Source organism: Ambystoma mexicanum, chromosome 3q (assembly GCF_040938575.1).
Source record: "Ambystoma mexicanum isolate Mex_15411 chromosome 3q, UKY_AmexF1_1, whole genome shotgun sequence".
Taxonomy (NCBI): domain Eukaryota; kingdom Metazoa; phylum Chordata; class Amphibia; order Caudata; family Ambystomatidae; genus Ambystoma; species Ambystoma mexicanum.
In genome coordinates this window covers 69,268,673-69,294,154 of record NC_090926.1, presented here as the reverse complement: position 1 = coordinate 69,294,154, position 25,482 = coordinate 69,268,673, and the positions used below count along the sequence as shown (strand labels likewise).

The following is a 25,482-nucleotide window of genomic DNA, read 5'->3' as shown; positions in this document are numbered from 1 at the left end:
AATCCTAGTGTGTTTAACAACTCCGCACCCCCATTTTGCATTGCATTTCTGTGCTTTTTGGTCATTTCGAATCCTTGTGTGTTTTAACAACTCCACACCCCCATTTTGCATTGCATTTCTGGTCATTTCGAATCCTGTGTGTTTTAACAACTCCACACCCCCATTGTGCATTGCATTTCTCTGCGTTTTAGTAATATCGAATCCTAGAAGACATTGACCTCGATATCCTCGCTCTTACCGAGAACTGGTGCAATGCCAGCTCAGTGACTGCTTTTGACTCCCTTCTCCCTGATCATCTGTAAGCTTTGCCCTAACAATGCTGGCGGTGGGGTTGCCCTGATCTTCCCTGAGTGGGTCCCTTCTTCCCTCATACCCACCCAGCCATACTCCTCCTTAGAGAGCCTGGTCTGCAAGCTGGTCATCTCTCCTACTACCCCCTTGACCATTACCACCACCTACAGGCCACCTGGCTCTACCACCATGTTCCTCTCAGAATGGGCTGATTTCTCCTCCTCTCTTCTGACATCTACCTCTAAACTCCTTCTCCTGGGTGACTTCAATATCCACCTTGGCTCCTTAATCACGGCGTCCACTCTCTTCCATGACCTCTGCACCTCGCCTTGCCTCTGCATTCTCCCCCATCCCTACCCCCTCGGTCTGACACACTCTAAATGCCTTTATCCACACTTATCTTTTGCTCTCCACTCCACTCACCACCCCGCTCTCCTGGTCAGTTCACTCTCTCCTCTTCTCTCATCTGGGTCCTCTCGGCCCTCTGACCGCACCTCCCCAGCTCTGCCAACCTCATTCATGGACTTTCACCTGATGAAACGAGTGTCAGTTGCTGCTTTCACATCCACCTTCATCACCCGTCTCCTCCCACTGCAGACTTTACCTCTGACTCTGCTCTCAGCAACCTCCATCTTGCCATCACTAACACTCTCGACATTCTTGCCCCAGTCATTAGGATCTCCCTGAAACAAGCCACCAAGCGCCACACCTGGTACATTTCGGATCTTGCAGCCCTGAAATGCAAGTGCAAAGCTGCGAAATGAAAGTGGCAGACCTCTAGCTCATCTTGTGATAAACTGGCTTGTCGCCTTCTCCAAAGGCAATACCGTCCCTCCATTTGTTCCAAGAAGGGGGGGCCACATACAGGCTTGCGTCTCTGAGGCATCCAACAACACGGCCAAACTCTTTAAAATCTGCAAGGAACTAGCCAATTCTTCCGCAGTCTCCACCTCACCTCTTCCCTCTCAGGCCCTCTGCACTGCATTGGCCACACACTTCACTGCAAACACTCAGGATATCCTGAGCACTCTCTCTTCCTCCCTTTCCCCTCCCTTCCTCCCATTCCCCTGCGACCTATGGCCTCTCTTCCTCCCTCTGCCTTTCTCTTCTACTTCTCTCCTATCACATCCGTTGAGGTCACTAGGGTTGTCCCATCTATGAAGGTCTCCTCCAAACAGGTCTCCCCCGTTGTTCTAGAACTATTAAGGACAATATCGTCTCGCTTGCCCCTGTACTTGCTGATTTTTACAATCACTCTCTTCCTACTGGGTATTGGCAGGTGACCACTCTTTACCAAGTTATCTCTGGCAGGCACTTAACTGTTGCTTGCAACCGACTTTCTTACACTTTCCCTCTGTGGAACTCCCAGCACTTACCCCCCTCCCTCATCCCTTCTCTCACTCTGCACTTGCATGTTCTGAATGCTCACAAGACCTAATTAGGACTGCCTCTGTCTTTTCTCCTCGTTTGTTATTATATGTGCCTTTCGCTCCCATGTTCCCTCCGCGTTGCCCTGTGGGCGCCTTGAAACACAATTCTTTGATGTGGCGCCTTACAAATGCACAATAAATAAATAGCATATGTACTACCATTTTATGCTTTTTATGCTTTTATTGTACAGCGACCCACTGCCAGAGTATTTGTGCTTTGTAAATTTAAAAATAAATATATAAAAACTAACACACTTGGTTGGGGAAGCATTGCTTAAGTTAAAGGTAAGTGACTGACTATGCTTGAAACAGTTTCATTATTGCTTTGTTATATTATTTATAAATGTGTTGTAGTGTTTGAAGCTTAGTACAGTTAACATTTGTTTAATTTTTTTTATTGTTCATTTATAACGTGCTTAATACCAGCGAGTGGTTTCTAAGCGCAGGATCGGGATTTGAACCTGGGTTGCGCTGCGTTGTCTTGCTTTCAAGACAAACGCATTGCCACTGAGCTATCTTTCCTCCCCTACATATGAATGTGTAGGATGTAGTATTATCATGTTTTACCAGCCTCAGTTTGGTCCTAATAGAGTTTTTTTATCATCTCTGAGGACCTCTATTAGTTGGCTCTTTCTAAGTGTTGTCAGCTGTACCTACCTACCAAACCCCTGATCTCCTAAATCTGCCTTAATGCTCAGACTACACAATCAAGAGCTTGGTAAAAGTAAGGGCCTGATTTACAAAAATGTTTTAAAATGCAAACGTCCCATTGAAAACATGTTTGTAAATCAGGCCCTAAGTTTGAAAAGGCCTTGCTCGTCCACTTGGTTGGCCTCTTATGAACCCTCTGACACTGGTAGTTGTTAAAATCCCTCCTACCATAAATGCTTTGAAAAATGAAAAAAGATGGATTTTCTAGCTGTACCTATTTACTGTATTGCTCTATATTTTAATGTTAGCAAGTGTATTATATTTTATTTAAAGTTACATTACCTCATGTAGGTTACAGAAGAATACGTGTGCCCTATGATTAGTGGAATATTGAAAACATGACCCCAAACCCTCCTTTTTAGCACTGCCAAGTAGCATTGTGCATTTTCAAAATCTGCTTTTGCAGTTTTCAAAGCAACAAGGGTAAAATGTCATCTCTCCATCTGCTCCAAGAAGAGGGCTCATGTTCAAGCCCGCATCTCTGGAGCCACCAATAACACGGCTGAACTCTCCCACTCCAGGAGTTTAACTCTACCACTCCAAAGGCACTGACACAAACCAGGAAATAGCAACTTGCAGGTCGGCACCAAAGGGTTAATGACGACTCGACAGCTGACCACAAACCAACATTGCTACGCTTCTGCTCATGGAACACCAGAGGCCACCTTCACCTGACGTCGCCGGGAGATGCAAATTTGGCCTCTTTTGACATTATTTGCCTCCAAGAGACATGGCTACGTAAAACACCAGTCTTGGACGGGTATGACATTATCCTAGCTCTGGCCAACAAAGGCCCTTTTGGCCGCCCTACTTCGGGCCTCCTCACAGCCTGCAGACAGGGAACAGGACTGAAGATCAAGGACACGCTACAATCAAACCTATCAATCCAGATAGTTCTTATAGACTGGGTAGAGTCTACGGAATCCAGGACGTCTCAAATAGCAATCGTAAACACATACTGGAACCCGGCGGCCATAAACCAAAACACCTACTTGTCTATGATGGAACAAACCATAGATGACATTCAATCTATCCATCAGGTCCCCTTCATCATAATTTGTGGAGACCTGAATGTCCAATGCTACGATTCCTCCAACAAAAAAGGACTCACAACAAATCTTTCCCCAGCTGCTCTGCTAAAAGAGGTCAACAATGGTCGACTTTAATGGCTTCAAGAAACCTACTAAACTTCAATACAGCCTTCCCAAAAAAGGACTGCCTCCCTACCTGGGAGCAAGGAACCCTCCAAGCTACCATCCATTACATCTTCGTTTCACGCCCATTTTTGGCAAAGGCGAGGGACTTTGAAGTCCTTAAAACAAAAAACAGCGACCACAATCAGCTAACAACATCTTGGCACAACAGCTTCAAACAACCAACCCCTAATAGCTTAGGGGTTGAACCAAACAACCGGGGAAACCGCCTGAAACTAACAGCCAACTCAGTCAGAAAACTGACGGAAAGGTACGCTCCCAGAGGGTGCCCTGGAAACAAAGAAAATCCTGACTATGTACCTCTACTAGTCCAGTTTATGGTGAAAACCAAAGCACTGTCTAACTCTTTCGACACCCCCAAACATTCATACAACGTTCTCTTGGTTGAAAAACGACGAGAGCTACGAAGAACGAAAAGAAGGCTTGGGAATTCTTCGCCAAACAAAGAAGAATTAAGGGTCGCCATAAAAAACATACCGAAAATGGACGAAAAACCACAGGCACCAATTATATCAGCAGGACTCAGAAAAGCTGTTAAAGGCAATTTGTGGGAATAAAGCGAAGGAATTCGGGTCTCTGCTAAAAACATCAAGGCCCTCGAATATAAACTTGATCCTAAACTGCATGGGCGAACAAAAATGGATTGACCACTTCAGCGCTCTCTTCCAGCCACCATCCGACCTGGAACAAACCCTAAGAATACCTGACGACACAGATTGGCTCCTGCTGGAAGACCAGGACGAAATCTTAGACCATCTCAAAAAGCTGAAACTCCCGAGCGGCCGGGCCGGACGGAATACCCAACATAGACTTGAAAAAAAATCCTGTTGAATGGACAACCCTCATTAAGAAAATCTTCAAGAGATGCGCGTCTCAGAAATCTATTCCGCCATCTTGCACAAAAGCCACCATTGTCCCGATTTACAAGAAGGGCGACATCAACGATCCATCAAACTACCGCCCCATAGCCCTTTTGGACTGCATTGGAAAAGTTTTTGGGAGCTTGCTCTTGAAAAGATTTCAAACCTGGCCCAAATCGGCGCCCTGAAACGACATCTTCGAAACGGGCTTAAAAAAAACATTGGTATATCAGCAAACATATTAACAATCAGCACCCTAAAAAGCAAAGTACTTGAGGGTAAGCCACAAACCTTTGTGGCTTTCATAGACCTCTCCCAGGCCTTTGACCTGGTTGATAGGTCTCAACCTCTGGGAAAAACTGGAGGGGTGGAATTTTCCATAAGAGATCTTCCTGCCAATAAAAGCCCGCCATTCGGACACCACCCTCAGGGTGCGACTGTCACAACTAGGAAACCTCTCGGCAGAAATACCAACAGGAAGAGGGGTGAAACAAGGCTGCCCCTTAGCCCCAGCGCTGTTTGTAGCCTATATAGGCGACTATGGGGGAACCGAAGATCTCACCCGAACGTTCCCCCCGACTTTGGCCACTGTCAAAATTAGCCGCCTATTGTACGCGGACGATCTCATTCTATTCGATCAGACCCAGATTGGACTTCAAAGACAGTTAAACAACCTACTCCTCTACATTTCAGAAAACAACCTGAAAATCAATAAAGAGAAAACCAAAATCATGATCCTGGAAGAGGGTCCAAAAAAAAGATCTGAAAAACACAAATGGTTTCTAGAGGACACCGAGATTGAAAAAGTAAAGGAGTACAAATACCTTGGGGTGATAATAGACAGTTCGAAACAAGAAATCTCCATGCAGGAAAACCTTCAAAACAAAATAAAACAGCTGGCATCCCAAGGTATGGCGATAGATAGGAAATCTGGAAGATTATCAGCAATCCCAGTCATCAAATTCTATAAAAAGAAAGTCGTCTCCTCAATCACCTATGGCGCGGAGGCCATGCCTTTGATTCCTAAAAAAGTCTGGCCAAAACTAGAAGGCCAGTTTTGGAAGTCAGCCCTCTCTTTGCCAAAATCTACGGCCATCGCAGCAATAAGGCGGGAACTCAGCCTCCTATCCCTTACGGCAACAGTCAACATCAACTCCTTACTCCTATACCGAAAATGCATCACCGCAGGAAGTCAAGAAATCTATGGTCTGCTAAACAAAGAAATACAAGCAGAAAAGGTGAAAATACTATCGACATGGAAAAACGTCAATATGGGTTCATTATTGACAGTCGCCGGCTCGGAAGAAGACCTTATTACCAACCCAGTCAGAGTCACTAAGAAATTGAAAGAGCTAGACTGGATACTAACACAGGACACAGCAGAAAAAAACAAACTGCTCCACCAAATGCCTCATTCTTTCTCCAAATTAAACGAACCCATGAGATATCTAAAAAAACATCCCTAGCAGGATGACACGCAACTCCCTGCTAAGAGCAAGGTTACATTTACTGGACACAAATTAAATCCGTCTAATCAGAGGACTCTCGGAAACCAGCAAGTGTCACCTATGTGACTTTGAAACCGAAACAATCCGACATCTCGTCTTGCAACTCAGATCTACGTACCTTTACCACCTGCTAACTGAAGAACGCGGGTGGGATGAAGAAAAATGGTGGTGTAGATTGATAGGCGCTGACCGAACAACCTGGCTCCTAGCCACAGTAAAAATCCTTGAACAGACAAAGAAACTGTTAACATGACCAGGGTCCCACCTTGGGAAGTCCCCTTGTACACAAATGCATCTTTTTTTTGTAAAGTTCCAACCTGGAACACACACAAATAAAAATTAAAAAAATGAAAAAATAATCTCTCCACTGGCTCCCGGTGACTGCAGGGATCAATTTCAAGACCCTTTGCATCATCCACAAGGCTGTCTGGGGCCTGCAACATCTTTACATCCAGGTTTCCCTCCCTAAATACCTCCCTCGGTCCTCTGGCTCCACCTCTCTGCATGTCAAACGTTTCTCCAAGCAGAGTGCGGGGTAGATCCCTTTCCTCGGCTGGCTCCTCCCTCTGGAATGGCCTCCCTCCCCCTCGGACTTGGGGCGGATCTTCCCAAGTTCTGGAAACTTCTCAAGACTTTTCCTTCCCTCTCCCTCTTCCTTGCTAACTCTCCCTCTGCCGTAGCAACTGGGGCCTGGTCCCTTCAGAGTCATACAGGGGTCAGACCGCCCCCTACCAGTTCCACCAGCATCCTTTGCCAGCACCTGCCCTCTTGCTCCCTTACATGGACTAGCACAACTTGATCCTCCCTTTCCAACGCACTCATCCTCTGTTTCCCCCCTTTTTCCCTGGCACTTGCCAGCTTGACCCGACCAGCACTTGACCGCCCCCCCTTCCCTGGGGACACCCCACTCCTGCACTTCTCTCTCTTCCCCTCACCCCCTTGCACTTACCACCTTGTCAAGCATGTGCACGTTAGTAATGTCACAAGGCCAATATTACAGTTTTTTGTTCTACTTTTGAGATTCCCATCGCCCCCCTCAACCCCTCATCATCTTGTCTTTTGGCACCTGGAAACACTTGTGTACAAAATGTCCAATTAATAAATAAATACATTTCCTAACGTTTTTTTTTTTTGGGTTTTGAATAGTTTTCATTGGTCATATGTTACCTGGTAAGAGTACACAACATGCTGTGTTGCTGTTGGCGTTTATTTAAATGTAGGTACCGCACAGGAAAACGTGGATTTAGTTTTGAGCGTAGCGTTGAGATCATCTTGCACGGTGTGCGCAATGACATCCTCACACTGGTGCGCGAAAAGTGCGGTGGCAGAACTAAGCCACCATGTTGGGTTAATACAAATTGGGCATTGTATCATATGGCACCAGGGATGTATTTAGAAGTATCTATTCAGTATGGGGCAAAAAAAAGAAAGTTTAAGTATTAGGTAAAGGTAGACGAAGATGTCTGAACTAGAATTGATACTTCTATTATAGGTACACATTCTTCATTTATGCCCGATATGTGTGTATGCATACAGTTAGTCCGTTTCCAAAGCAGCAAGGGTATAAATATAAGGCAGTTCTGAAGAAGGCAGGGGTAGATTGAGAGACAGTTGCCTGTCCCTGCCAAGCATGCATGAGTTTCAAGCTAGCTCCCGCTAAGAACTCTTTTGTGGCCCACAGGATGGTAGGTGAAACTGAGCCCCATTTGGTGGATGCATCTTTGGATTGATGGGTGAAGGTCAGGAGGCCAGGAGAAAACCAGAGCACCTAATAAGCACCTAATAAACTGTTTGAGAAAGACACAAGGCTGCATTGCAAAGAATCTCTCTGCCTAGCATTGTTTATTGCTTTAATTTTTAAATTCCTCTCAGCTCAGGAAATATGATTTACCGAAAACGACAAGGCTGCATTGTAATGGGTTCCTCTAACTTCTAGTTCTGACTCTTTCCACCTTGTGGTTGGATTATGAGTTCTAAAATGTCGTTTTTGGACACAATCACATGGCTGCACTGTAGCAAATCCCTTTAGTCTCAATATTGACTGCAGTGCATGTTCCTTTCCTCACCATGTTTGGAACCAACATCCCAGAATATACGGCTTCTAATTAATTACTTCCTCCCATGGATTCCTTGCATATGACATTCAATCTCCATTGATCTTTGGAAACCTTTCTGCCACCAATGAGGGGCAACGCGACTCTGCTCAATGCCTCGGTGTGGACTGCAGCCAGTATATAATGATCTTTCGCACCGAATAACCTCAGTTAATTCGTTCCACACACTCAGTTCCCTTCAGGAACACAGCTACGTTTAGCTACAAATACTGCAATGAATACCTCCACTAGCAACTGGTGATCTGCTTTATTCGAGTGGTTGAAATAGCAAACAAACAAACCAACAAAGAAATCTTTATTTCTGAAAAAACATTTCCAGAAAAGAATTTATATTAAAACATGATGCAACATTAAAACACATCCATCTTAAAACTGTGATTCCCCAAACATGATAAAATGTATTTATTTATTGTATTTATTGCTTGCTTGTTAGGCGCTTATACAGCAAGTACATACTGTTTCAAAGCGCCCACAGGGCAAATGGAGGGAACAAGGGAGTGAAACATGATAGATACACTCAAAGCAAACAAGTGGAGGGGAAGGAAAAGGACAAAGCTACTATGCCTTGTTAGTATTCAGGACATGCAAGTGCAGGAAGGAAGAGGACAAAGGGGGTAGGTGCTGGGGTGGCCATGCTCGTGGGTGAGCAACAGATGAAGTGCGTGGTGAGTGCTACACGGCTAGGAGATGCATTGGGTGTAAGTGAGAGTCTCCAGGGCGGAGGGAGTGCAAAGGCAAGTGCTGAGAGTATACAGAAGCGGGGCAATTGGGTGTGGGAGGTCAGGGGCCCAGAGGATGCATAAGCGCCCAAGACACCAATCACAGCAACTGTGCGATTAGTAGAGGAGAGAAGATGGGAAGGATGAGGTAAAGAGGAAAGTCTCGAGGAGCTTCTGGAATTTAAGGAAGTCTTGCTCAAGGCGCAGAGGGAGGGGGAGGCTGTTCCATAGAAGGGAGCCTGCTGAGGAAAGCGGTTGACTTCCTGCCCTCTGTTTAGCAAAATGCTTTACACACAGATAGTTGGTGCCAGAGGAACGTTTAGGTCTGGATGGAGAGTATTTTGTGAGCTAAAGTTGAAGATAGTGTGGTCCCCGGGCCCAGACAACCTTATTGAATACTTATGAATGAATACTGATTCGGTATGTTTAAAATGCAGTCTGCACCACTGTACAGTGATACCATGCTACTCATGAAAAATATCCTGTCACATCCTTGATAGGTTTCTCACACATACTGGGGCCATTTTTGACTGCCTAATCCTTAACAAAAGTGGCAAATAATGCTCCAAACCCCAACAAACTCTATAATTATTCACCAGCACAGGCTAGTGGTTATGCCACTCTACATGGTTTAAAACCCAAAGTCATTAAAGGGGAATCAAATGTTTCATTCGAGGTACATTATACCATGGGCAAAAAAACAGATAATGCATGCTGATTTCCAGCGAAATATTGTCACATTGACAGTTTATGTCCTTTTTTTCTCAATTTCACTCTGTTAACCACAAATAGCATTTGATAAAACCTTAATTTTGGAATCAGTTTGTTTTCTTGCCCTTGTAGTCCATATACATGAATCATAACATTTATTGTTAAAATGATTGTGCATGGATTGTGAGTAGGCTACACCAGGTGCTTTCTTAGCCTCCGACCATATTGCCAGCGACTTCTGCTTCCTCTAAAACGAGTCCACAATTGTCTTCTTATTATTTGGTAAAAAAAAAAAGAGGATCTTTGTCCGGGTTCGGCAACCTGTAGTCATTTCGTGTATTAGGGGTCATTTCTCTAAATTAATTATAATCTTTTTTGAAATGGCCCTATTGTTCATACAATTGGACAGCCAGAAAGTCATGGGTCCAAATCTTAGCTGATCGGTTATAGGGGATATGCCACTTTGATAATATAAAAGCTGTGTTGCTGTTCCTGGAAAATCACCCAATAATGAGCACAGAAACTTTCGCTCTGTCGCCCCAATTGTTGATAAGTCAGAACAGCGGAATACTCCACATCTATACTGTGCAATTCTCCCAGACCTTTACGTATACGCATAAGTGTGAGAAAAACTGTTTGACCACCCTTGAGAGACACAAGTGTAAGAGCCCTGCATTATTTGCCTGTGCCAACAAGGTTGTAGTGTTGTATTATGAGCCAACCTGTTATATCTGTCACAAAATCTCAGGCCTAGATAATCGAAATTGTGTACCCTTTTCATTATTACCCCCGATTAAATAACCAGAGTGCCAAGATGCAACCTTGGCGCTCTCACTAATTATTGTAAAAGTATTGTTTGTTCCCCGTCCTTACCAAAAGTGACAAAAGCTTCAGTTTTGTCATATAGCTAAATTATAATGTCCAAGATATCAATATCTATCCCCAAATCAAGGAGAATTTAACAGATTAGGAGTCTATTCACCAGGTCATACTATTAGCTACAGATCGCAAGGCTTCTCTGTAATGAGTCCCTGCTCCTTGCAGTGCCAATTGCTTTTCTTTCCTGCCAATGGCAAACACATTTTCAGAATATACTCTTTGCTCAAGCTCCCATTGCTACACTGCATTAAATTCCTCTTTCTCAGTAGGATCACAATGAATCCCTCCACATCTCAGTGAGGATTGCTTTCCTCCCCAGGGTTTAAACAGATGAGCTCTGGATGTATTTTCTGACAAAGAGCTCATGATGTTACTTGCTACAGTTAAGAACAGCCCCATGTTAGCAGCTGTAATGCTGTACCTGATAGTTACCTGCAGTTACATGTACCTAGATAGATACCTGCAGTTCTATATAGCACTTTTGCAACACGCTTTGTAGTAAACTAAGTAATTAAGTCTAGTTCTCTTTGTTCTAATTTTTTTTTTAATACGAGTATATAATCACCGAAGTGATTTTTACAAGAAGATGAGCATAAAATTTCACAGTGTATTCATCCAAACAAGAAAATAAGTCTATTGACTGTATGCTTGGACAATTTGGAATCTAGAATAGAGATTGCATTACAGTTTTCTTGCACCTTGAAACACTTGTGTATAGACACGTTATAAATGCCATATCATATCATAACTATTGGCATGTACCAATATTACAACATCTTCACTTTCTGTTGGTGCTTTTGTCTTGCTCAGTATGAGATAAAGATTTTTAAAAAGCCACTTAAAATTAAGAAATTGCTAGGATAAGTGAGCCTTTTTGTTTTATTTTATTTTATTTTTATTTGGGGCCTGATGACTCCATACCATACCTGAATTATAAAGTCTAAGATAATGGATTTGTCATATAATAGCTCCTATAGTCTGCCACACAGTGAACATGCTACAGAATGTGTTTGCACATTTTTCAAACTATTATCCTTTTTTGGTTTCCCCACAACAGAAAATCACAGTATGACAATTTGTTGAGTGATTATGAAATGGATGGAAGTGACTTAACACCACCACCCTAAATTCATATTCATGCACTGTAATTACTTACTTTTTGTACACTTAAATCAATATCTACTTTAAAGGAAATTATTTTCATCTTTTGGTTTGGTGATTTGGCTCCCTTTCCAGGTGTGCAAATGAACACAAGAAATGAAGACAAGACTACTCCATTGACGTGTTACTTGTTCTGCTCCCTTTGGTTAATGCCTTCTTGTTTACCCATTAGTAATACCTGGTTATCATGTGGTATTAAGACGCCCTTAAACCATTGAATCAACAATTTCATTTGGTATAAATGAGCTGAGCCTAGGAACGCAAATGTTTCTATTTAGCGTCTTCTCCATGTCTTTAAAAACAGGTTTTATCTTTTCCTCCAGGTCTTTTCTTTTATATGCTGTATTGACAAAATGTCTGTTTTGCCTTATGTTTAATTTGGACCAGAAAAGCTCTCTCTTTATGTTTGAATTTATTTGGATTTATTGAGTACTTTTTCTAAACATAATCGTAAAAAACAGTACAATAATGAAGCTACTGATGACAAATCATTCAAGCCAGAGAAGTAAACAGTGAAAGAAGAAAGAAAAGAAGTCAGTTGCTAGAAAGTGACGAGAGAAGGTGTGCTTCGAGTCGGGTTTCAAAAATGCAAAGAAAGGATGATGAACGAAAGGAGAGGGGAAGGGCATTGCAATGTTGTGGAGCAAGGCAAGAAAAAGGGTGAAAATGTGATGATACAGTGGGGAGTCTGGGAAACAGTAAGTAGTAATTGGTTTTGAGGACAAAGAGAGCAAGACGGAGAATAAAAAGAAATAAGGGATTAAAGATAGAGTGAGACGAGACCATGATACATTTGTAGACAATAGAAGGTGAAAAAGGATATGTGCATCAAAAGGTAGAAGTGAAATAGATAATAGAGAGGAAGCAATAGAGGTGCGTGTGGAAATTGAGAATAAGCAGCGTGCAGCCGAGTTATAGACAGATCGTAAGGGAGGCAAGAAGGACGAGGAGGAGAGCAGAATAGTAATCAATCAAGAGAGAAAATTAGAGATATCATAAGAAGCTTGATGGCGTGAAAAGACAAGAAAGGGTGAGCACAACGAATGTTACACAGATAGAAATGACGGGAGTAGACAGTGTTCGAGATATGGAGAGAGAAGGAAAGGGAAGAATTGAAGATAATTCCTACATAGCGAGCAGAGGTAGATAAGTGGAGGGAAGAAGGAGGAAAAGAGAGGGACGGTAGAGGGAGAGGGGTGGCTACAGTGTTGGCAAAGAAGAATAGGATCTTGGTTTTAGAGGTATTAAGGTGCAGAAAGTGAGAGAACATCCAAAGTTGTATTGAGGATAGACAGTTGGAGACAGAGAAATGGGCTGAATTATTAAATGAGTTGAAAGAGAATAAAATGTGTGCATCATTGGTGAAGAAATGGTAAGATATGTTTTAAGAAGAGCAGAGAGAGGATAATGTAGAGGGAGAAAAGCAGAGGGATAAGTACAGAGCCTTGTGGTATGCCATAAAGAAGTGTGCATGAAGGGCCGATGAGATTAGTACATTTCTGAATGATAAGGATATTGGGAAGGTGAGCTTGGAATTGAGTTCTCTTATGGAAGAGCTGACTATAGCGGAAGAACTTTGCCAAGCAGTGAGGCTGCTTCTGAATAGAAAGGCTCAAGGCATAGATGACCTTACCTCTGAATTCTACAGGGAGTTCTTTGCGGAGGTTTTTCCCCAACCCATTAATACATTAACGTATGAGGCATCTCTTTAAGGCGGGAACCTTCCTGAAACCCCTAGGACTGCACTTATCATGGTGTTACTGAAAGCAGACAATCCCCGGAGGAGTGCTAATTGTAACAGCATATATCCCTGGTGAATACTGCTAATAAAACCTTAGCTAAATTGTTAGGGGCTAAGCTGTGAAAGCATATGCCGGACATAGTTCTTCTGGACCAAATGGATTTTATACCAGGGCACACAACAATTGCCAATATACGGAGGCTGTTCTTTACACTATATAATGTGGGTGGTGGTGTCAACACTGTGCTACCAACTTTACACCCTGAAAAGGCCTTTGACTCTGTCGAGTGGCTTTTCTATTTGAAGTTCTGTAGATTTCTTGGGTCATCTTTTATTAAGTTGGTAGGCTTGCTCTGTGTCTCTCTGAGGGCATCTGTACTGACTAATAATACAATCTCAGAGTCGTTTGTATTATCAAATGGCACCAGACATGGTTGTCCCCTGTCTCCATTGTTGTTTTCCCCAGCAATAGATACCTAAGCCTGTCTGTTGAGACACAAGCATACAGGCAAAGAGATTGAAATTCACATAAGGGGAATATCATCTCATTACTATTTGCAACATTTGGAACAAATGTTGACCCCTATTTTTGGGATACGGGTCATTATGAGTTGGCTGGTATTCTGGTGGTAAATCTGCCAGAATACCACCGTTACCGCCACTTAATCCAGCGGATTTACCGCCAGTTTACAAGTGGAGGTGGCGGAGTGAGTCCACATTTTTTCAGAGTCCATTGGGCTCTATAGGGCATTTTTAGTGTAATTACTGCAGTGGAAATTCTGCCATGGTAATTCTGCCAAAACTTGGCAGAAAGCTGGCGGATTTACCTTCAGCTCATGGCTGGAGGTGAATCCTAACTACTTTCCGCCAAACTTGTAGTTAGGAGGTGCTGTAAAAATGTGACAGTAATACTGTTACCGCCGCATTACCGCAGCGCCTAACTCGTAATGAGGCCCATATGCCTACTGGTCTACCATGGGGTCAAATATAAATTGGAGCAAATCTGAGCTGCTCCCTCTCAACCAGTGTATGGTTTAATTTCGGGGAGTGTGAGTTTGGTTTTATGTGAAAACTGGACAATTACATCAAGGTAGAAAATCAGGTATAAAAGCTAGTCAATATATGAGTGACTATGGTGGTTAATATTTTTTGGGGCGGGTCTCTCAATGATAGAGATTGTGCTGGTACCTAAGATGTCGTAAATGTTCCAAAAATCCTGATTATCTCTCTGCAGTTATATTTTAAGCGGTTTACATAGTTAGTCGTCTGGCTAATCTTGGCTGGCAATCAGCCAAAGATGGCCGTCAGTGTCCTTACAAGGCCATATGTGTAAGGTGAATTGCGTGTCCCTGATGTCAGGCTTCATTATAATGTAATAGAAGCACAGTTTGCGTTACAATGGTATTGGTAGGACCAGGAGCTATCATGTTCCAAATGCGTAGGCTCTTGCCCTCCCGCTATCTCTGCAGGATTTCCTGATTGACCAAGGGTAACTGGGAGAAGACTGCAACCTTGATACACTAAGTGGCCAGTACTTAGGAGGATCACAAAACCAAGATACGAAGATACCGTCTACTCACTCAAACTCCCGGTATTCAGGTTTGCATGGGCTCCCGTTAACATATGAGCAACAATTCCAGCATCTGTTTCAAAGACTGGGAGTCTGCACCATCGGACAGGTATGCATACGAACATTTATAACACTTAATAACCTTGGGCACTGGGAGTGTGTGGTTTGTGAGTGGGCACCTTGAGGTCCCTCCTGTTTCATCAGCGTAGAGGAGCTCTTAAAGAATATTACTCTGAATTCCCAACAGAGCCGGTTACTTCTGAGCTACTGGACTGCATTATCTAACCCACTTCCTAATCACATATAGTCTCAGAACCAGATGCCAAGGTGTAGACTGGTAATATGCTGGGTGCTGGTGGAGCCCACGGTAGGCGGAAGGATGCCCTGGGAGAACCATTGTTGGATGAGGACTCAGGTAGGGCCTGTAGTTAGATCACAACCATTTAACTGAATTGTCTACATAAATATATTCACTAAGACTTTAAAACACATGTATCACACACCCTACATACTACACGCTTTTATACCCAGAGTGTTAGACAAATGCGTGAAGATCCGAGACCTCCTCGGCTGATCTTGTACACTTGGATAATCTTATTTTGGGAACAATTGTGTCAGTTAATAGTAAACACTGAGGAGGTAGATATTCCCAAGTCCCCACAAGCACTCCTCTTGGCCATTTTGGCGACAACTTCCAATATTAAATGTCACAGCATCCCTATTAGCTAAGCGTCAAAACGGTATGCGCTGGGGCAGGAACACCTCCCCTACCAGAGGGGCAATGGAGGAGAGATCTTGTCTACTGTAACACCAATGCGTAATTATACTCTTCCTACATCCACTAGACCTAATGCCTAATGACTTATGGAACGATTTCATATATAGATGGGAAGATCTTCTACTACGACCGAGAAAACTGAATAAGACTCCACATGTGCATGGCAGGGCAAAGCCTTAGTACTTTTCTGTCCAATAAGGAAAAGGTTGGCAGGGCGAGGATGGTGTGGGACTTGAGAAAACCCTGAGACAGTACTATAATCTTTCATCATATAAACTTATGAAATGCTGTAGGAAAATGAAGACTCGGTTGTGGTCAAAACTCGGGTTATGGGTGTATGGTGGTTATGGTGGTATATCATTTGTTGTTTAAAGCATGCTTTATCTGCTGAAAAGTGAATAAAATGAAATAAAAACAAACAAAATGTGGAGCAGGATGAAGGTTGAGAGTAATGGGGGTTTCTTTTCCGATCTGCAACGGGAGCAGGAAAAACATTCCGCCAAAGAAAATGTGTTCAATAAAGCTTGATGTCTTTCATAACTATGTGTTAAACAGCTGAATTATCTCATGTGACCCGTGATTTGGGGGGGATGTTTGATGTGGTGCCTTGTTTATGTGCTGGAATTATGTAACGAGAGACAGTAATAAAGTGTTTTGCTAATAATTTGAATGTCTGCTCTTGTTTTTTGTTCCCTTATTTCTGATATTTTTGGAAGCCTGGCACATCCCAATGGTAATCATAATTGTTTGGTCAAGTAGTATTGGGTAACATGGCCAGCTCGTTCTCAGGATCAGCCTGAAGAATTGATGTCTTAAACATACTTGTTCCACCAAAACATGATGTAGATGGAGTAGGTGATCCTGTGGACAAACATCAATTTAGGATTAACAACTCTTGGAATCCTGTTATTCTCATTGCATTCCTTTGGGCTTTTAGTTTTCTTTTAATACCTTGTTTTATTTACTGGTTAAAAACATCACAATGTGCTTATAGCTTTTATTTTTACCCGGTACATTCTTGGCATGTATTATGAGTAAATTAGATACACCTACCTTTGTTTAATACTGTGTATTTGTTTTCATAGCTTCTTATCCATCCATCAGCCCAGACATTTTATTTAGGATTAAGCAGGAGGAAGTGCCGTTTTACATAGATCTGAATGGCTCAGAGCAATTGGCACCAGCAACGTGTCCCAGTGTAGGTGAGTTGGCCTCTAATAGCTTATTTTAAATGTTGCGATCTCTCAGTGAATCAATTGAAAATCTTGATATTTTTGTCATACATCTGGAACCACCCAATATTTTCACGTTTTAAACTCTACATGTCCCCTTTTTCATTTTTAAAATATAAAACTATTATCAAATGCTACTTGTCATATTCATAAGTACATAATATACAGCTGATAACATTTCATAACTTAGATGAACATAAAATGTCAGTAATTCCATATTATTATTCTTTTATTGAATTTATTGAGATTGGATCTAGCTTCAGGAAGCAAATCATAGAGGGAATGACAACATGAGAGAAACAGAGCTACAAGGAAGTGGGGAAGGGTGAGCAATATGGCAGCGAGTGATCTACAAGGAACCAGGGGAGAAAACGGGGGAGAGCAGATCACTCAGTCTCAGGTTGGGTGGGAGTAGAGGAGGGTGTGTCGACCTGGGGGTTATTGCCTTATTCTGTTAATATCTTCCAGATGGTTAGCTGGCAGAGAATGCACACATAAACATAGAACATTGCATAGCAATGTCTGAAGGCTTTCTCTTCAATTGATATCTACTACTTAGGCCATCAAGTCCTCAGAAATCCTTCAGCTGGAATCATTGCTTTCTTACTTTGTCGCTTTCTAGATTGTAGGGAAAATAAACACGTATGCATTGAGCCTCATTACAGGTTTGGTAGTGCGGGAAAGAAGTTGTGGTAAATCCGTTTCTGCTAGTTTCTTTGGCAGTAATGGAATTACCACCATTTCATGCACACCGCAAAATTATAGTTTTTGCTGGAATTATAGCCGGTGGAATTACTGCATGGTAAATCCGACAATTGTTGGAGGAAAATTGGCAGATTTACCACCAGCAATAGCACAGAATTTGCAGTTTTTATTACTACATTGATTGAAATCAAATTCAAACACGCTCCAACTTCAAATGAACTTCCAAAGTTACATTGACTTGTATCAACTCATAACTTGGTCACTTCGCAGACCTACTTAACATGTTATGTTATATGTGTCATTTAATGTTAATTAACCTTTAAAAGTACAACCATCTCCACTGTAGGGCCGTCTGACACTGTATGAAGCAGAACAATTGAATAACAGCGAGATCAGTGTGGGAACAAATCATCTTTAATTATTTTCTAAAAGTATGCAGAATTCTATAGCTATTAGGATCTGAGGTAAACAATTCCACAAATCTGTGCAAAGAACAGAAAAGGAGCAACCTCCAAAGCAGCAGCTGTTCACTTTTGTGAGAGCAGGAGTACATGCAGATAGAAGCCAGCTGATATTCGTAATCTAACGTATGACCTCTTCTCTGGGTCATACTTCCAACACAAATCCCATATTGTGCAACGTGACACATATGTACTGCCTAACAGACACTTTTTACTTGCATAGCCAACATCAATAAGGGCCTAAACAGACAATATCATATGGCACTCTGCAGAGCTAATTGTGATGAATCTGAGGTGATCATCTCAAAGACCCTGGCCTGGTGCCCTTCTCATGTGGCCAGGCAGAGACAGCCGCTACCTCATCCTGGCCCTGAGGGTGGTGTTCTGTGGGACGATCACATGGGTAGGGACTCGGGTCAGGAGAATTGTGCGTACCCTAAGCCAACTTTCCTAATGATCTCATGGTCTTAATGGCCCATTATAAAATTGAACACTTTGAGGTTAAAATGAATCAGAACATTAGGGAATTCAAGTCCACAATACTCTAGGTACTGAGACGAGGAAGAGGGGCTCAGAGGTACAGAACTGTAGTGTGCAGTCTAGTGGTTCTAATGACCCACACCTGAGCGGGACTTTTCAATATTTAAAGCCCCTTCAGGTGCAGGCAATTAGACAGCAGCAGTGGGAGCAGCTGAAGCAGAAGGAAGAAGATGCCGGAGCCGCCACTGTGTTTCCAGCGGGTTGCGTTGCATAGAGAGAGTCATAGGAGTTGGGAATCCGAAATGCAGAGATGGTGCAGCGGGTAGCAGTGCGGAGACTAGCTGTCCCATGGTCCTACCCCGGTGGTTAGCGTTCACTGGAGTAAGTGAGATGCAAATCAGGCTCCCTTTACAGAAGGTGCAAGCAACAAGAGTGTGACCGGAGCTGTCAGGCGGCAAGGTCCCAGCGAGAGAAGGAGTTAAAGCAGCAGCGGGTCGAAAACAGGCAAAGGGAAAGACTTGTGAGATGCCTTTGCTAGGTAACCATGGGCCACTCCACAATGGACTGCTGACTTAAAGCAACCTTTTTGAATCCCAAACTAATGAATTAAAGCATTTATGGCATAATGCTTATATTGAGAAAGCCCGAGTGGAGAGGCATTATTACCACCATTGCCAAAGTAAAGAAGGAACAATATTTGAACAAAACAAATGTAATCTACACACAGGGAGATTACTTAAAAGGGAAGATGATACCCAGCATTGTCTAAGCCAAAGAAAGGAAATTATAAATAGAAGAGGATATAGCTGTCCTAAAGATGGAAACTGGGAAAAGAAACATTATCCACAGCTAAATGGTATTGTAGAAGGAACCCAAAGATGGCAGTGTAGAAGGCCTCCATGTAGGAATCGAGGGGGAGAGGAATATAACCTGCATTGCATTTGGATAACAAATCAGTGTAAGAAACAGTGTCAATATGCATTGTACCCTTAAGGAAGAAGTTGTGAACTCCAATGTTATTGTTGAAAGTCAAAGGGTCTCATTCCCAGGCTGGCGCAAAGGGATACCGGGCACCGGTAAGGACACAGGTGCCGGTAAACCCTTTGCGCCCCTATTCCGAGGTCCCTTTGCGGGTCCCGCTAAGGCCGCCTGGTTTTACTAGGTGGCCTTAACGGGACCCGCAAAGGGTCCAGGGAGCAAATAACGGTACCGCAAATTGCGGTACCGTTATTTGCACCTTCCCCATTCCCATTGAGCCCTATGCGCCATGATTACCGCCAAACTCGGAATGAGGCCCAAGGGCCTCATTACGAGTGCGGCAGTAAGGGGTTAACGGCACCGGTAAGGATGCCGGTGCCGTTAACCCCTTAACGCTGCATTACGAGGTCCCTTAGCGGGAGCCGCTAAAGGACCAGGGAGCTAATAATGTGCCCGTTATTAACGGGCACATTATTAGCTTCCTGTCACGCTCACCTGATTCCCACGGAGGCGCAGGTCTGGCTTCGAGTGCTGATGCTTCTTCAATGGTGAAGCGCAGGACTCTGAAGATGGACAGGAAGGCCCCCTCTACTCTGGCTTTTCTGGCTCGCAGGAATATTCCCCTGTGCGTGAAAAGGGAGTATTACCTACTGACGGAATAATGCTCAAGCCTCCCACTCCCTTCCAACCCTCCACAATACCCTTCCACGATTCCCCGTGAAGTCTCACCTTAGGGTCTGGAAGGATGAGTTCTCCATCCTGCTTCTGATGCAGGTGCGCGTTGAAACCCAGTTACTTCACTGGATTGAGGTTTGATGGGAGTCCAAAATAAGCTTGACTAGTCAGGTGAGGCGTTGTAAGAGTTCTGTTGCAAGTCCAAAAGTTCAAGCTTAATAATAATGTTCATTGTCTTATTGCAGCAAGCGCTAATGCTTATGTCTTTTTTCCCTTAGGGGCCGGGGTTCGGAATGCCGGAGATATGGCGCCGACCCAAAGTGAAACGTGCAGTTCCAGTAAATGACAGGTAAGTTCTGGATGAGCCTTCAGGTAATGTCTTTGCATTCGCTCATTCAATGTCTTTGTCTTTTTTCCCCATAGGGGCCGGGGTCCGGAATGCCGGGAAGTGGCAGGACCCGAAATGAAATGGGAATGACCCAACAGGTAAGTCTTAGAACTGAGCTTTTCCTATTCCCTTCCTTCTCTCACCTTGTTTTCATGTCTTTTTCTCTCTAGGCTCCGGGAAGTGGGTGCGGATCCAGATGATCGCTGCTGAGATGGAGGCGCCCAGGAAAGGTGAGTGAAATGCAGCGCTGCAGCGATCGAAGAGAAATGCTTTTAAAATGATGTCTTCCCTTTCAGGATCGTCGCTGTGAAGTCTCCGTGATGCTGCTTTAGCAGGTAAGGTCTTCTTTCTCTCCAATTCTCTCTTATCTCCCTTTGCAGGCGACCCAGGATGCTGACATGCGTAGCTGAAGTCCAGATGCAGGAGCTGACACGGTGAGCGTCCAGCTGTGAGGAGCAGAACAACGCGAAGCGTGAGTTGCTGATCGGGTGTGGTTTAAATAGCTTTGGAAGAAGTTCCAGGTATGTATCCTTCCACCGATCAGGTATGTATCCTTCCCCGACCACACCCAGGTGGAAAGTAGTCCCACAGGTAAAGTAGTTCCATTCAGGCCTCAAGAGGGCCTGGATGTAGCAGCATGGTCTGCATCAGGTAAGTGCACATTAAAACACTTCAACACATGTCTAGCTTTATGAGCCTGGCGCCTAAGGCGCCAGGACAGGGGTCCAACATGAGCCTGGCGCCTAAGACGCCAGGACTGTGTCCAAAGAGCCCCAGCTTGGGCCCGCTGGCACTTCCCTGGGGGGAATGATGCCTGGCTCTGGGGTTGCTGGGTCGGACCTGGCTCCTTGGAGGTAGGCATCATGACAGTACCCCCCCTCAAGGCCCCTCCCAAGGTTGTTCCCTCCGGGGGTTTTGGCTTGTTCGGAAATCTCCGGTGGAACCTTTGTATTAATCGAGGTGCATGAACATGGTTACTAGGCTCCCACGATCTCTCCTGAGATCCATATCCCTTCCAGTCAACAAGATAGAAGAGTTTTGACTTTAACACCTTGGAGTCTAAAATGTCTTTAACTTCGAATTCTAATTCCCCTTCAATTTGAACTGGGTCTGGAGGCTTGGACAGTCGGGTCCCTGGTTGTACTGGCTTCAAAAGTGATGCATGAAAAACTGGATGAATACGCATGTTAGACGGTAAATACAGTTTAAAGGCCACGGGATTGATTATAGCCTTGATGGGATAAGGTCCTATGAATCTGGGATTGAAGGTTTGCGGGCCCTTGAGGGGTAAATGTTTCGTTGCTAGCCATACCTGGTCTCCTACTTGGTAAGGAGGAGTTTTACTTCGGTGCAAATCAGCGTTTTCTTTATACTTTTTCTTGGCTTGCTGTAAATGAGTTGCAGCTTCTTTGAAGGCTCGGGTTATTGTGGAATGCAGATGATTTACTGCGGGCATTTCCAGGGTCAGAGGTGGATCTAGGTCAGAGGTCCGAGGATGGTGACCATACAAAGTATAAAAAGGAGTTTGTCCGGTTCCAGAATGCACTGAATTGTTGTATGCATATTCTGCGATCCAAAGGATGTCTTTCCAATTTAACTCGGATTGGTGTAACATGCACCGAAGATATAGCTCGAGAGTCTGATTGGTTCTCTCGGTTTGTCCGTCGGTCTGGGGGTGGTGGCTGGTGGATAACCACACATCTATTTGTGCTAGTTGGCAACACTTCTTCCAAAAATGGGAGATAAATTGACTTCCACGATCCGAGACTAATATGGAAGGGAAACCATGTATGCAAACTATATTCTCCAGAAATTCCTTGGCCAAGGTGGAAGCTGAAGGCAAACCTTTTAAAGGGATGAAGTGGGCCATTTTGGAGAATAGATCCACAATTACAAGGATAGTGTTGTAACCAGCACAAGGAGGCAGGTCAGTTATAAAGTCCATTGACAGGGTGTGCCATGGTGCCGGTGGAATATCCAAGGGTTGAAGTAGGCCGGCTGGACTTTTCTTTTGACCCTTGTTTTGGGTGCAAATTCCGCAAGACAATACAAAAGACTTTATGTCTTTTCTCCAAGAAGGCCACCAGAAGTGGCGTTTGATTTTTTCCTCCGTTTTAGCGATACCAGGGTGTCCTTCCATTAATGATTCATGATGATGGGCAATAACAAGTTCTTGCAATTCTTTATTTGGCAGAAACTACCGCTCCTGGAAGTAGGGTAAATCATCCTTAACGGTGTAATGAGGACCCTTTTGACTCCATTCCAGTAAGGCTGAAGAGTCTAGAAGTTGTTTTACTTGCGTTTGGATGTCCTCAATAGTTTGCAATGAAGTTAGGCCTAAGATTCTTTGTTCAGGTATGATTGGCACAGGTTCTAAACTCGAATTGGGTTCTTCCATGCCAATCCGGGATAAGGCGTCCGCTTTACCATTCTTGCAGCCAGGGCGATAGGTAATTACGAAATCAAATTCCGCAAAGAATAGAGCCCATCGGAGTTGTAGTGAAGATTGAGCTTTGGCCGTCTTTAAATACTGTAAATTTCTGTGGTCCGTAATTACGGTGATGGTGTGTCTTGCCCCGAGAAGGTAGTGACGCCAAGCCTTGAAAGCAGATTTAATAGCCAGTAACTCTTTGTCGGTAATTGCGTAGTTGATTTCAGGAGGAGAAAATTTCCTGGACCAAAAGGCCACAGGGTGTAGTTGGTTAGTTTCTGGGTCTCTTTGCGACAGGACAGCTCCCATGGCCGAACTGGATGCGTCGGTTTCCACAGTGTAAGGGAGATCTGGGTGCGGGTGCTTCAATACAGGTGCAGAGGTGAATTTGGTTTTCAGGTCCTGAAAGGCTTGTTCGGCCTCAAGAGTCAATTCAAAGTGTTTGTTTTTCTTTAGGAGAGCTGTGATGGGTTCGACTGTTTGGGAAAATTCCGGGATGAATCTTCGATAGAAATTGGCGAAGCCGAGCATGCTCTGAACTCCCTTCACTGAGCTAGGAGATGGCCATTTGAGGATGGCGTCCACCTTTCGTGAGTCCATTCGGACTCCTTGAGGTGTCAGGATGAATCCGAGAAACTCAACTTCTGTGGTATGAAAAACGCATTTTTTGAGCTTTGCAAATAGTCTGTGCTGGCGCAATTTCTCAAGAACTGCCCTAACATGTTTTCTGTGATTGGATTCTGAAGAAGAGTACACCAGGATGTCGTCAATATAAACAATGACACAGACATCGATAAGTTCCCAAAGAACATCATTCATAAAGTACTGAAAGGCGGCAGGTGCATTGCACAAACCGAAGGGCATCACCTGATATTCGAAGAGCCCAAATTTGGTGCGGAATGCAGTCTTCCATTCGTCGCCTTCTTTTATACGCACCAAGTGATAAGCTCCTCAGAGATCTAACTTGGTGTACACACAAGCGCCTTTCACCTGGTCGATAAGCTCAGGGATCAGGGGCAGAGGATAACGATTCTTAATCGTTATTTGATTTAGGGCGCGATAGTCTATACATGTTCTAAGGTCGCCCTCTTTTTTCGGCACGAAGAACAGAGCTGAGGAGACAGGAGACTTGGACGGGCGAATAAAACCATTGGCTAGGTACTGATCTAAATACTGACGCAAATGCAGGTTCTCAGGTTCCGTAAGAGCATAAATCCTACTACAAGGTAGTTGAGCATTGGGTACCAGATCGATTTGGCAATCAAAAGACTGATGGGGAGGTAACGTGTTAGCCTGTTCTTTCTGAAAAACGTCTTGGAATTCTTGGTATTCTGACGGTAGCTGTACAGGGGTGGAAGTTGCTGAGGCTACACCCATAACTGGATTTCTTGGATAACAAGTTGGTTCACAATCAGGAAAACTTATCTTCTTTGCTCGCCAGTCAATTCTGGGATTATGTGTTTCTAACCAAGGAATTCCAAGAATTACTTGAAATTGTGGGGCCTTGATCACATCAAACACGATTGCTTCCCGATGTCCATCCTGATCCACCAGTGTCATTTCAACAGTGGAATGCGTTACAGGCCCTGAGGCTATTTCGGTTCCATCTACTGTAGTAATGACATCTTGGGTTACTTTCGGGCGGAGAGGGAGCTTAATCCTGGAAGCCAATTCACGGTCTATGTAATTTCCAATAGCTCCACTGTCGATGTATGCTTTTATAGCATGCAACTGCTGAGGCTGTTTTGGGTCCACGAGCACCATTGGCATGACAAAATGCGAGGTCAAAGAGTTTGTTTTCAAGCTCGGCAAGCGGACCCCTACGCTTGTCGGGCTAGGTCGTTTCCCGAATCAGGTGTCAATAAATCGTTATCAGTGGCTCCAACCACCTTCTTAGGTGGTTTGACTGGACAATTTCGAAGAAAGTGACCGGAAGTCCCGCAATACAGACAAAGTTGCATTTGCCGCCTTCTCTCTCGTTCCTTCTGCGTTAATGGTCCTTTAACACCGCTGATTTGCATAGGTTCGGATACGTCGGTACTCTTGGAGTTAGCGTGGGTTTTGATCGGTACTCGGGTTTCGTACTTGACCCGATCTGCTTTTCTATTTTGAAGTCTGTGATCAAGTTGAACCACCAAGTCTATGTAGTCTGCGCAGACCTGGGGTGGATTTACAATCTGAGCTAGAACATCCTTAAGCTCTCCGTGCAGGCCTCGATGAAACAATGTGATCCTTTTGTTTTCTGGCCATCCATTTTCCACAACCAGTCTATTAAAGGTGGCAACGTAGGACAGGAGATCCTGATTACCTTGTCGTAAGGATAGCAGTTCGTTATCAAGGGCCTGTCCTTGAGAGTGTCGAGCAAACAATCTTTCCATGCTGGCCTGGAAGTCCTGAAAATCCTGGAGAATGGAATCATCCTGATTTACCAATGGAATAGACCAA

The 25,482-nt window shown here is 43.9% G+C and overlaps 1 protein-coding gene across 1 annotated transcript in view; it reads left to right on the top strand.

Annotated features, from left to right (window-relative positions):
* The window catches only part of LOC138582136 (zinc finger protein 585A-like), a 293,496-nt gene that overhangs the window by 160,356 nt on the left and 107,658 nt on the right, over nucleotides 1-25,482 (top strand). The window contains exon 9 of the mRNA XM_069653148.1: nucleotides 16,773-16,889. Within this exon, the coding sequence (XP_069509249.1) occupies nucleotides 16,773-16,889 (117 nt within the window). The remainder of the gene's footprint in view (nucleotides 1-16,772; nucleotides 16,890-25,482) is intronic.